Source organism: Enhydra lutris, unplaced genomic scaffold (assembly GCF_002288905.1).
Source record: "Enhydra lutris kenyoni isolate GAN:26980312 unplaced genomic scaffold, ASM228890v2 scaffoldscaffold4, whole genome shotgun sequence".
Taxonomy (NCBI): domain Eukaryota; kingdom Metazoa; phylum Chordata; class Mammalia; order Carnivora; family Mustelidae; genus Enhydra; species Enhydra lutris.
In genome coordinates this window covers 54709950-54724423 of record NW_019154088.1, presented here as the reverse complement: position 1 = coordinate 54724423, position 14474 = coordinate 54709950, and the positions used below count along the sequence as shown (strand labels likewise).

The 14474-nt window shown below is 34.6% G+C and overlaps 1 protein-coding gene across 4 annotated transcripts in view; it reads right to left on the bottom strand.

Moving 5' to 3' along the window:
• Positions 1-14474, bottom strand: part of LOC111138953 (KIAA0586 ortholog) — a 131023-nt gene that overhangs the window by 50524 nt on the left and 66025 nt on the right. For 3 of the 4 annotated variants that reach the window (XM_022490987.1, XM_022491014.1, XM_022490996.1), the window contains 2 exons: positions 4973-5130; positions 3206-3314 (listed from right to left, as the gene is read on the bottom strand). In XM_022490987.1, the coding sequence (XP_022346695.1) occupies positions 3206-3314; positions 4973-5130 (267 nt within the window). The remainder of the gene's footprint in view (positions 1-3205; positions 3315-4972; positions 5131-14474) is intronic. The other variant, XM_022491004.1, reaches the window with a different exon arrangement.

Sequence of the window (14474 nt, the reverse complement as noted above, 5' to 3'; positions counted from 1 at the left end):
CCATCAACAGATGAATGGATTAAGAAGATGTGGTATATACATACAATGGAATACTATGCAACCATCAACAGAAATGAAATCTTGCCATTTGCAACGACGTGGATGGAACTAGAGGGTATTATGCTCAGTGAAATAAGTCAACCAGAGAAAGACAATTATCATATGATCTCCCTGATATGAGGAATTTGAGAGGCAGAGTGGGAGGTTTGGGGGGTAGGGAAGGAAAAAATGAAACAAGATAGGATCAAGAGGGAGATAAACCATTAGAGACTCTTAATCTCACCAAACAAACTGAGGGTTGCTGGGGGGGTGGTGTGTGTGGAGAGGGTGGCTGCGTGATGGACACTGGGGAGGGTATGGTGAGTGCTGTGAAGTGTGTAAGCCTGACAATTCAAAGACCTGTACCCCTGGGGGCAAATAATACATTATATGTTAATAAAAATAATTTTTAAAAGTACAGCATAAGGAATATAGCCAGTGATATTGTAACAGTGTTGTATGATGACAGATAGCAGCTCCCCTTGTGATGAACATAGCATAATATATAAACTTGTCAAATCACTATGTTGTACCCAGAAAACTAATGTAACACTATGTGTCAACCATACTGATAGAATGTAAACAGATACTGATAGAATGTAAAAAATAAAAAACCAAAGTGAACTATTAATACATTACTTTATAGAATTTAATTGTTCCTGGGTTTATAACAAATAAGTGGATTTAAAACTAGTCTCTCATTAATATGGAAGACAGTTAACTTGTATAGTAAAAGGTATAGTAAAAGTTAAATTACAATAGTAAAAAGGAAAAAAAATTAAATGACTCATTAAAATCACTTAAATGATTGCTTTCACTATAAAACCATTAATCAGGACATAGAATCAGTAAGTGGTATCATGTGGTTGAAAATATACCCAATGAATTCAATACCAAATGAAAGAGTTTCACTCTTACAATCCAGAGACAGTCATCTCTCAGGTCAAGTCAATTTATCTCTTTTATATTAAAACCTGAAAGTCATAATCAAAGGAGGAAAAAAAACAAGGATTTCACAGATTTCTTGGAAGCATAGTGCTAGAACCCATGTCGTATCATATCTTTTGTCAGTATTTAATGATCACTGTAAGAGCTGATACTGCTAGTAAGCTTCTTGATTCTTTATATACACATATTAAACTACCACACATTTCAAAGTGAAATAGATGATGCTTCCTCCTGAAATAGTCATAATTTGGGGTTCAAGTATTCTTAGAAGCATTTATCTGTCAGAAAATACATGGTTTTGATTCCCTTGTGATAAGGTTAATTTCCTTCATTTTCTTCAAGGCCTCTGTATGAGAGATAGGATTGAATTCCTTCAAAGTCCTGAGAGCCCTAGACGATGATTTTGGCACGCTGACTCTCCTATTCTCTGAAACGTTTGGCAATGTCTTAGAGTTTGATCAGAGAAAAAAAAAAATAAAGCCCACAAAGTTTATGAGAAAAAAAGTCATAACTGACTATATCTGCCAAGGCAACTGTATTCATTCAAAAAATTTTCAGTATAGAGATGTGTATCAACTATAGAGTGAAACACTTGGCTTTTATTTTAAAATGTTCTATTTATAGCTCACTGGGTATTTATTTGTCTCAGTCAAAACTGAAATAGGTCAGCTTTCTTAACTTCTGTATTACATATAAAGTTAAATGAAAAAAATTACATATATTAAGTCCAACTGTTCTGAACTCTAAATAAAACTTTCTTTAAAGGGCTAACATCTTGGTTTCTTTTATTCTTCTTATGATTTTTATTGACTTATTAAATGTTAATTAGACATTATTTAATGACATTGTACAGTCTGTTTTGAGTCCATAAGAATTTAACTATTGCCATCTTGTGGTCAACGTTTATAAATATGACACAGAAAGCAATGTCACTTTCCTAGAGAGATACTTTAAAATCTTACCAAACAAATTTTCCTATCGATTGAGAAAAATGATCATTTCATTACATACAATATTTCCCAAAGAGACATAATTTATTAATAATTTTAAGGAATTATAATTTTTAAAAACCTAACTTTAGTATAGTATTTGACCATGAATGGTAACAGTACTCAGTAGAAGGACATCAAGTCAGTCCCAATATTATCTTAGAAACATTCATTTGCTCATATCTATATACGGTCATAATTAAGGTTTAAATACTATAAGAGTTTTACAGGCAAGTTTTCATGGGATTCTAAAACACAATATTAATACTACTATACCATGGTTAGGTTGAAAATGTGGTCAGGAAGGCAAAGTTCTGAGAAGTTGGAGCAAGAGAGGAACAGAAAGCAGAAAAGTAAAAACCTAAAATCTACATAGCATAATTTCAATAATTATCTTGAGTACTTCCTCATTTAAGTCTTTCCTAGAACGCTAACTGCTGAGTTACATTTGCAGTTATATTGGCATTCAATAAATGAGACAAAAAACACAATTACAAAAGCAAGGAAAAAATGTTCTACTGCCCAAAACATTTCTAATACTTCTTCCTAGATTGTGGAAATAAAGTTTTAAAACAGAAGATAATCTTAATGTCTACTGCCAAATTTCAGAATTTAGGTTATATTAAATTTAAATGACTAAGAAGCGGAAGGTAAATAAAGCACAAAGCCAACAGTCTTTCAGAAACACAAAGGCAACATCAAACTACTGTGATGTTGATGGTAGAGATGAAATTCAACCACACAACTTTGAGCAGTACAGAAAAGGTCATGCATATTAACAGCATGTAACGTGAGAGTCCTTAGTTTTCTTACATTGTACTTAATTGGTCAACATCATCCACAACTCTAAATACCCTTTACAAAACACCTTTACAGACATAGCCCCTTGCCTTTATCATATTATAATTTTAAAATAGACAACTATGACACAGATATAGGACTATATATAGATAAAAAGGCATCCAATTGCACAAGAACTAAAGGGTAAAATTAAAGGAAAAATACTACCTAAAAGTTTTAAAATTCCATTAGAAATAGTGTTTATTGGTAAAAAAAAATACACATACAGTCAAATATGATACCAGATTCTTTATCCCAATGGACCAAGAGAAAACAAAAAGTCTATAGACAAGAATGAGATGTATATAAAAATAAAGAATTCTCATTATATACTTATTCAATATCAGGATAAGTATCAAACTATTATATTAGAAGAAAACTAATCTTACCTTGTTGCTGTGAAAGTGAAGTATCAGATTTATTTCCTACACGTATTAAACGACTTTGTGCTGGCCTATGTTCAACTTGCTTAACATCTTGGTCATGCTTTTGTTGGTACTAAAGAATTTAAGACATGAAGTCATAATACTGCCTTTAAAGTTACTTTAAAGACTTCTGAACAAGAAAATTATTTAGATGTTTCTTATATAAAATTCGAATATTAAGCATGCTTTCTAATTGCTAAATGGGTGATGGAGTACATACTACTAATGAAAAGATATTGGAAATAAAATTTTGCAGAAGATTTGGATAATATACACAGATTTCAAATATTCAAATTATTTCTATTTTTACTAGAGAATTCAGAGCTCCTTATAAATCAAACTATCTTAGATATATACACATGATGGATTTAGATAGGATAAAAACTTAATTTGCTTGTAAGCTCCGCCTTATAACCACTTTTACATAAAACGAAAATCTGCATAATGCACTGCAATTTTCGAAGAGCCTTTATAAATAGTAACATCATTTAATTCTCACAAGATAGTAGGTATTGTTACCCTCCTTCACCATTCAAGAAATGTATATTCCACCATAAGCCCCATCATCTCTCTTTCTTACTTATAACCTAACCGAATTTGAAACTGACTCATATTCACACATTCCTTTCACAATCACACATCACGAATTACGAAGCCATTTTCTTTCTTCCTTTTCCTGTTTTATGGGCCTAATTATGAATGAGTTCCTGAAAACATCTATCAGATATGCTTTGACAGGAATTTAAAAAGCTATCTCTGGATTCTTATCAATGACAGTTGACCCAGAGGCTGAACCCAGTCAATCCAGGCTCCTTACTTCCTCCCTGTCTTTGGAATATACATCCCACCTTCTATTTGCCTACTAGCAGATGTTCCCAGAACATAGCCTTGAGAGAGTGAAGTGTTCCAAGTGTTCCTCTGGACTGAATAGCTGACTGAACCAAATGAAGGCTTCCATATAAACTTTTAAGATTCTAGTGGGCGGATACAGAGATCTATTTGTCTTACAGTTGCCCAAGACAAGCCTCATCAATAAGTTCCCTTAATTACTGAACCTGCCACCTACCACTCTGAAGTGGTCTGTTATTATTCGGTCTCTCCTTGCTCTCCATGCATAGGAAGCCAGTTCTGAATTTCACTCAGGAAACTCCTGAGGTGGCCAGTAATACCAACACCGTGCAATGCTATACAATACCATGCAATAAATACTTAGTGAATAAATGAATCAACAGTGAAAAATGCATTGCTATTAAACAGATACAAAACTGTTATGTTGAAGAGTAATTAATCTACTTTTTCAGTACACAAAATTACATGGGCCATTGGCCTAACTCAGTATGAAATTTCATATGCTTTCATGTTAACAACTTTTGGAAATTTTAATATAATAAATAACTCTTGAATACCTACTACAGTGAATTACTGAGCTTGATATTGCATGGGTAAACAAAGTATAAATGATAATAGCTATCTAACTAGATGACAAGCACTTTACATATGTTATTTTTTAATCTTTAAAATAAAGATGAGGAGACTGAGGCTTAGAAAAAGGCTATGTGTTCAAGGTCACAGCTAGAATCCTAAGAGCTAAGATTTGTATCCAGGCATGAATCAGTAAATAAAGGAAACATGACTACAAAGATTATATGCTCCATACAGTATACTATATGCTAAGACAATATTGTTCCCATTCTCATTTTAAGTAAAGTACAAGAGTTTTTAATTGGGTACCTGATGAATATCTTCAGCAGCTCCTGATAACTTAACATTATTTTCTTGTGCTGTCAGAAGTGTTGTGGAAAGTGCAGGATTAGAATTTGGCTGCAACTCCAATTCTCCCAAACTCATTGGACCATGACTAGCACACGAGTCTTCATAACCACCACCTGCTATCAAAGATATAAACAAAAAGTAAAAATTGTTTAATTTATCTTAGAAAAGGAACAATTAATTGACTAAAATTACCAATATTTCTCACTGCTGAATAAGAAGTAGCAGTGTACTTTAACCAAAATAATTTGGTACCAAGTCTTCATTGCAATCAAAACAAAGCTTGTAGAGAATACACAAAGTACCTCAGTGCAGACAAGTCTATGGACTATTCTAAGGTTCCAATCAACAAGTTGCTAATGCAGTCTACACCCAACCCCACTCTTTCACATCAACTCTGTTAAGAAATAGATCTATATCTGAAGCATCATACATAAACAAATTCTTTCAAATGAAATAATATCTTAAAGACATCATAAATATTTTCCATTCAAAGTCAGTGTATTTAAAAAAAAAAAAAAGTCAGTGTTAGGGGGTGCTTGGATGGCTCAGTTGGTTAAGCATCCACCTTTTGATTTCAACTCAGGTCGTAATCTCAGGGTTGGGAGACTGAGCCCCTGGTTGGACTCCATATGGAACCTGCTTAAGATTCTCTCTCTGACCCACCTCCCACCTCTCCCTCTCTGAAAAGGGGGAAAAAAAAAAGTAAGTGTATTGACAATTTCTTAGGTACAGCAAATAAATTACCCTCCGATCTTTTATATTAATCTCTATTTTTAGGTGAGTTTTACAAAAAGCAAAACATACACCTTGAGTTTTAATTTTTACCTTTCCAGATTCAATCTGTACAAAACAATTTCTCAAAATTATTACCTATTCTATTGTCATTTAATTATCTAGCATATGATATGATTAACTTAATAATGATAATAATACTCATCACTCAGATAAACTATTGTTCCAAGCCTTGTATATTGGCTTTTTTATATTCTGATATGTCTTATTCTATTCATATGCCACTTTTCCAAGATTTTCCTAAGGCAGGCAAATGAATTAAGATAAAAGAATTAGCACAAATAATGTTAAAAGAGAAGATATTAAAAAATGTGCTGATAATATGGTTATATATCTAGAAAAATAAGAGACTCTAGTGAGGAAAAAGAACTCTATTAAAATTGAGAAGAGAATTTGGTAATGTGACTGAATACTAGATAAATATCTAAAAATCATTGGTTTTTCTCTATATTATACTAGTATCCACCTAAAAACAGAAAAAAAAATCCTTTACTATAGTGACCAAAACTTTAAAATAATTAAAAATAAGATTATTAAGCATAGAATCCATATGATGAAAATTATTACATCTTATTGACAAGAACAGAACAAGATATGAATATGATATGATATACCATAAGAATATTAATTCTTCCAATATTAATAAATAACAATGCAATTCCAATTAGGGTGTTTTGTTTTGTTTTAGATTTTATTTATTTATTTGACAGACAGAGACCACAAGTAGGCAGAGAGGCAGGCAGAGAGAGAGGGGGAAGCAGGCTCCCCGCCGAGCAGAGAACCCGAAGTGGGGCTCGATCCCAGGACTCTGGGATCACAACCTGAGCCAAAAGCAGAGGCTTTAACCCACTGAGTCACCCAGGTGCCCCTAGGGTGATTTTTAACAGAAAAAAAAAGTTTTACAGTTTATATGGAACAAATGCCTGAGACCTGCCAACAAAAGTATGAAAAAATTTTTGAAGCGGAAACTTGCCCTATCAGATAACAGAATGTGCCATAAAGACACAATAGTCTAATGTTTGAGCTCATAAAGCATTCAGATTACTTATAATAAAGAATCCAGAAAAATATTCCCACCTCTATGAGAATAATATACAAACTGGTTGATATTTTAATTCAGTAGGAAGGAAAACAGCTTAAATATTAGTTGATGCTGACCCAACTAGCTATTTATGTGGAAGAAAATCATATTGGGCTTCTACCTTACATCATTTGAAAAAGCTAATTCCAGATAGACTTAAATATAAATATACTAAATAATGAAAAGCTCGCAAGAAAATCTACAAGACTACAGGTATAAACTTATGTTAGGAGAAACCTAATCAAGCCATAAAAACACAAAGTATAGAAGATAGAAATAACTATATAAAAAATTCTGTTACCTATATGGCAAAGAAAGACCATAAATAATGATAATGAATTCAGTATAAATTTGGAAAAAGATGTGCAATACAGGTGATAGAAAACATCTAAAATATAGAAATAGTTATTATATGGTTTTAAGAAAAATTCAGACCCTAACAGATGGAGAAAGAACTTAAGTAGGTAATTGACAATTGAAATAGTTATTACATGGTTTTAAGAAAAATTTAGACCCTAACAAATGGGGAAAGAACTTAAGTAGGTAATTGACAAAAGAAAAAATCCAAATGGCCAAGAAACATGTGAAGACAGAAACACATAGGCAATCAGAGACTTGTAATTTCCATAGGATTTATTGTGTAAAAACAAATGCAGGGAAGTGGGCATGATATGATCTCGACTTGTAAAATAACAGCACACACACATATCATATATATCTACCATGTATACTATACATGTGAGTGTGTCTATGGACAAAAACAGAAAGATTACATGCCAGAATCTTAACGTGAATTAGCTGGGGTAAAGCAAAATATGGGATAGGAGAAAATGTGAGGATGAGGAACGGATGGCAGTCACTCTAAAAAATAGTCTATAATTTAATATATGATATAATCACATTTTGTTTTATGTAAGATTATATGTGGTTAATGTATGGTATAAAGAAAAAATTCATTAAAAAGACACACAGTAAATTTTGATAAAAGACCTAAATGTAAAAATCCAGAAGGTATATAATCAACTATCTCCCCAAAGCGTTCAAAGCATGTAATAGCTTTCAATCCATAGAAGACCCTATCACTGAACATATATTTACTGACTATGCCCTAGGTGATACAGACTCTGTTAGATGACAGGGATAGGACAGTGAACAAGATAAAGTCTTGTTAGATTACAAATTAGATTACAGATCAGTGTGACAAAAGCAAAATTAGGCAGGCAACGTTAGGGAACTATGCAGAGAGCATGTATGACAGATATCTAACCCAGTAATAAAGGGTCAGGTAGGAATTCCCTGAAAGCTATCATAACAATGCTAAATTTGCTCAACAACACAAATGGTGTCACTTCTAAAGCATGCTCATTGAGTGTGGGCGTCTTGTCTGTATAATATAATTTAGCTCTTTGTAACTATTATATCATTCACATCAAATTTATCTTAACTTGAAATCCCTAATTTTACTTCTCTAGAATCTTACTGCAATGAAAAAGCAACCTTAGACACTTAAGACTTTCAGAGAAGACTAAGTCCACCCAAAATTGCCAATGCCAGCAGCAGCTTTGGGTTTGTCAAATCTAATACATTTTTCCATTTGTATGAAACCCAAAGGTGCCTCAAATTCAACATGCTTAAAGGCCCATTCATCCTTATTTCCTCCTAATTCTATCCCTTCTCCATAGTCCCTCTCTCTCAACTCAGTGAATGGAAATTCCATCCATCCAACCATATGGATAGGTTTTCCTTTCTTTTGCTTTTCTCATATTCAAATTAAGTCTTGTCCATTCTCCTTCTTGTCTTTCAAATCTCCCTTTTTATATTTCCTCACTCTTATATAATGTTTGACCAGCTTTACCGTAATAGCTGTCCAACCAGGCTCCTTGCCTCTAGCCTTAATCCTTTCCAATCTTTTCATCACACTGTACCTCAGATGATCATGCGAAATAAAAGACAAAGATCATCATATCAGTCATTTACTTATAATCCTTAATGGATCTGTGAATATTATAAAACATTCAGAATTGATAGAAATTCAAGACTGAATTTTTCATGGGCATCAATATAAAAGAAGATGGGCATTATTTTCTGTTTGGCTCACAAACGGATCTCTACCATCTCAAGAGTAAATCCAAAAACTATTTCATATATTATTCAGGATTTTCTAGGACCTAGTTTGGGCTCACTACCCCAATCTATCCTAAGCTCTAATTCATTGATAAGGTACTTATATTTCCCTGATAAAGTCTTGCTATTTTCTTTTCTTTTTCATTGTCTCACTGCATATTTGGCCCACAAGATCTCTCCTCATTTACTACACAGCAAACATGTGTTCATCTTCAAGAATCCATTTCACGTAAGCCTCCTCTCATGTACAAAGTCTTTTCTGATTCCCCTCTCCAGATACAAGTGATCTGTACCCCATTCTATACGAACATCAAAATAACTACAATTTATTGCATGTTTATGTCCTCTCATCTATTACTTCTACTAGAGAAAAAAACTCATTATGGATAGGATCTTACGAGGTTTTACATTCCTAGCCCCCAGAATATGGTTAGAGTATAGCAAGCACTCAAAAAATATTTTCTGGGGGAGCCTGGGTGGCTCAGTGGGTTAAGCCTCTGCCTTCGGCTCAGGTCATGATCTCAGGGTCCTGGGATCGAGTCCCGCATTGGGCTCTCTGCTCGAAAGAGAGCCTGCTTCCTCCTCTCTCTCTCTCTGCCTGTCCCTCTGCCTACTTGTGATCTCTCTGTCAAAAAAATAAATTAAAAAATCTTTAAAAAAAATATTTTCTGAATGAATAAGTGAATGAATGAACTGGATGCTTATTGCACTCCACCATTAAGATTCAATTTCATATCGACTTGTGGGAAACCTCTGAGGCTTCATGTATGGGTAGAGTCCTCCCCTGCAGTCCCACAGCAATGTGTATTGTACTAATCACACAGTTCTTTCTTGTATTTCTCCTACAGTAGTTTGTAAACTTCCTTGAGAGTAGATGCCTATCATTTCTGTATCTCAAGTGCCTAACACCATAGTAATATAATATAGTTCCAGATACATAGTAGTATCCAATAGAAGTTTTCTGAATAAATGAGAGCTATAATTGGTAGTGTATTCCAGAGTCCTCACAATTCATTCAAAAAATACCAGTTTACATATTTGGGTTCTTAAGGCAACTCTTCAAAACTAATTTTGCATCTTTTTGTTACTCAACCCAAACTGAGGGCCTCAGTATTAGGAAGAGTGGTAGGGAAATACAGGTTGCAAATAGGATACTTTCTGAAAATGAACAGAAGTGGAGATATGCAAGGTAAGAACTGATGAGCCTCGATAGGTAAAGTTATTTAAAAAACAATATAGGGATGCCTGGGTGGCTCAGTCGGTTAAACGTCCAACTCTTGATTTTGGCTCAAGTCCTAACGTCAGGGTTGTGGGATCAACGCCGGCATCAGGCTCTGTGCGGGCATGGAGCCTGCTTAATTAGATTCTCTCTCTCCCTCTGCCCGCTCCACCTCTCTTTCTCTAATTAAAAATATATATGTACATATATAAGGCATGAGATTAATCACCAGCAGAAATAATGATACATGGTATTCATTCTTCTATAGTAACCACTATGTGCCAAAATACTTAAAACAAGAGGAACAAGTTAGTTCTCTACAGGCATAGTCCTTCTAGGCAGCTGTGGATAGTCTATTTCTATTGAATCCCTATAAAAAGGTATTTTTACATACTCTAGTCATTATTAAAGAGAACACCACTTACCATGTGGTAAGCACTGTGCTGACTACTTTATATGCATTGTCATTTACTATTCCTAATAACCATAAAGGGTGGACACTATTTGTGATAACCAGCCCCCAAGATGGTGTCCTGAATCCTGTCTCCTGGGGTTCATACCTTTCAGTCATCCCCTACTATATCTTATTCCAGGATTGCTCTGTGTTATTGCTAGAATGTGGAAGGAAAGATGGCATGTCACTTCTGAGATTAGGTTATGAAAGACTTTGTGGTTTCCATCTTGATTGCTTACTTTCTCTCAGATCATCTTTGTGGGAAGCCAGCTGCTAGGTCATGAGCAGTGGAACTGGGGCCTCCTGCCAGCAGCCATGTGAGTGAGCTTGGAAAAAAGATCCTCCAACCCTAGTGGAAGCCTTCGGATGACATCAGCCTCAGAAAACAACTCGACGGTAACTTCATGGGAGATTCTGAAAATTACCTAGCTAAGCTGCTACCAGATTCATGACTTTCAGAATTGTGTGAGAATATAAATGTTTCTGTCTTTGGCTGCTAAATTGTGGGGTAATTTGTTAAATAGCAATAGACAACGAATACACTAATATTATCCCCACTTGATAGATGAAGAAACTTGGGCTCAAAAATATATTTTTTTAATTTTACTTTTTTTATTATTTGGAAACTTCTAAGGCAGACATTCTTCCTAATACTAACTTTAAAAGAGAGCCTCAGTTAACAAATGGAACACACAACCCATAAATAAAATGAATGAGTAGGGTTTTTGTGGTTTTTTTAAATGAAATAAGAACTGTAGTTTCAACATCTAAACCACTGTCAAAAATATTTTTAATCTGCAAAATGCACAATTGCAACAGCTTTCAACTACAGCTAATTCACAGTGCAGTATAACTGAAACACACTGGGGGACCCATAATAAATTCTGAACATTTCCTTATTTGGTTTTTGTAAATGAAGCAGATGAATTCTATTCCCAAGCATATAGGAAGCAGACAAATGAATTAACTCAAAAGGTCATTGACAGATTGCTTCATAAAACGTTGCTGTTTTGAAAAGAATTGTGATCCATTCATTCACTTCATTATAGATATCTAAGACAAACCACACTGTAATTTACCAATACATTCTGCTTATATCAATCTAACAAAATACAGTCCCAACAAAATTACTGGGCTCAAAGACAGTAAGTTACTTGCCTCAAAGTACACAGAGCTGGAACTCAAACTGATATCTGAAACTCCAAAAGCCCAAATTCTTAGCCACACTCTGCTAAATTGCCTCATCTATATGTTCGATCTTGTATTATGCCACATAACTTACTGTTCTTCCCTATTAAATAAATACCTGCAGTGTACCTACTATTATAAGCCCATTGTATGGTAGATAATACGCTAGGTGCTAACCAGAGGAATAAGCAGGGACTAACTAGGATATATCCTCATGTATTTTATTCTATAATAATTTAACAAGTACCTAGTTTTTCTCACGTACCTAGCAGCTCTCAAGTGATCTGTGAGAGCCACCTAGTGTCAATTCTGTTTAACTGCAATTTGCAGATAGCGAGATACAAATACAACAAGCAAAGGAGAGGGGGAAGAGGAGGAAACCAAGAAACATACTCGTAACACACTCATAACTACGAAGAACTGATGGCTGCCAAAGGGAAGGTGGGGAGGGTGGTGATGAAACAGGTGATGGGGATTAAGGACAGTGCTTTTTTTTTTTTTATTAATTTTATTAACATATAATGTATTATTAGCCCCAGGGGTACAGGTAAGGAGTGCACTTGTGATGAGCACCCCTGATATATGGAAGTACTGAATCACTATATTGTACACCTAAAACTAATATTTCATTGTATGTTAACTAACTGGATTTAAATAAAAACTTCAAAAAGTCACATTTTATGCCATCTCAAATACTACTCATTTAGGGGTGCCTGGGTGGTTCAGTCAGTTAAATGTCTGCCTTCGGTTCAGTTCATGATCCCAGGGTCCTGGGATTGAGTTTCACATCAGACTCCCTGCTCAGCTGAGAGCATGCTTCTCCCTCTCCCTCTGTTGCTCCCGCTGCTTGTGCTCACTCTCTCTCTCTCTCAAATGAATAAAATCTTTTAAAAAAATCCTATTCATTTAAAAGAATGTAAAACATTTAATGCCCTCACTATGTGCACAAAATGAGAAATAACTCCAATCTTACTTTATATTTATTCTCCCGGAAAATTTAGTCTTGAATTTCTCTCAATTCTGAATGATACAAGGTGTTCACTCAATATAAAATGGAGATTTTAAATACTCTATACCAATGTTTTTCTAACTTTATGCATTTCCTTTTCTGATCCTTGGAAAATCTGCAAACCTCCGGAAGTTCTTTTCACTTAAGAGAATGCAGCAATGGGCATGGAAAAATCAGCAAATGAGAATACATTTGCTCCCCATGAATTTGCTGATTCCATATTTGCAAATTCACCTACTCAATAAAATTTACTTCTAATCCCCAAACCAACAGCTGCAGTGATTTTGTGATCATTCACAGACATGGGTAGACTAAAAAAACTTGCATCACCCATTTACTAGCTGAGGCTGAACCAAGGTGATGCTCTGTTTTCTTATTTCAGCTCTTATACTGTAAACAAGGGTCCCTTTTGCTGTCTATTTACTGTCTGTTCACATCTTTGTGCTTTTTGTTGGAGATCTGTGGTTTCAAGTGGCCCCACTCAGACTGCTGAAGTGCCATCTGGTGTCTTAAGTGCACAAAGCTGTGACAGGCCTTAGAGAGAAAATACATGGATTCCAGAAGCTTTGTTCAGGCCCAAGCTACAGTGTTGCGGACCCTGAGCTCAATGTCAATGCACCAACAATATATATTACAATAAATTTCTTTAAAAAGAAACACACATTAACACAGTTACATATTGATCAGTTGACAAAGATGTTATGATCAGAAGCTTGCAGGAATCTAGGCTGTATTTTCCCCAAGGAGCAATGGGTCAGTATTTACTAATTCAGTGTTTCTGATGACTCCACAGATAGCACAGATAATGAGAATCAACTGTATATGCTAGTGATCAGTATTCTCTCTTCTATTCTTTCTTTTTTTTTTAAAGATTATTTATTTATTTATTTATCTGACAGAGAGAGATCACAAGTAGGCAGAGAGGCAGGCAGAGAGAGGGAAGCAGCCTCCCTGCTGAGCAGAGAGCCCGATGTGGGGCTTGATCCCAGGGCCCTGGGAGCATGACCTGAGCCGAAGGCAGAGGCTTTAACCCACTGAGCCACCCAGGCGCCCCTCTCTCTTCTATTGTTATTTCCAAAGTGTTACAGCAGAAAGTCTGGCTAATGAGGTTCTAAACTAGTCATGAATACACTGAGCATTGTGTCAGAAATCCATACAGTGTAAAGAATGAATTTCTAGAGGATTATCTAATTTAACCTTGTCCTAAACAAGATATGTTCTGTCACAGTTTGGTGTTCTAAATTATATTTTTTCTAATATATAGTAAAATAAAATAAATAAATAAATAAATAAATACATCACTATTAAAAAATTTTAAGTATATGTATGCCTATTACCAAAATTATCCCATGCACCAACCAGAGGCTCACGTACTAACAGTGATACCTGAATCACATCTGGGAAAATATATAGACCACAAAAAAAAAGTCATTACTAAACTTTTCAATAATGAAGACCCTTTTTAATAAAGAAATTTTGCCCCTACCTGAAAATAGCAATTTTCTTAATTCAGATTAGGATCACTATCACAATTATAACACAAAACAGAATATAGCATTCAGCCTGGAAACAGTACAAAGGAAGTGTGATGGG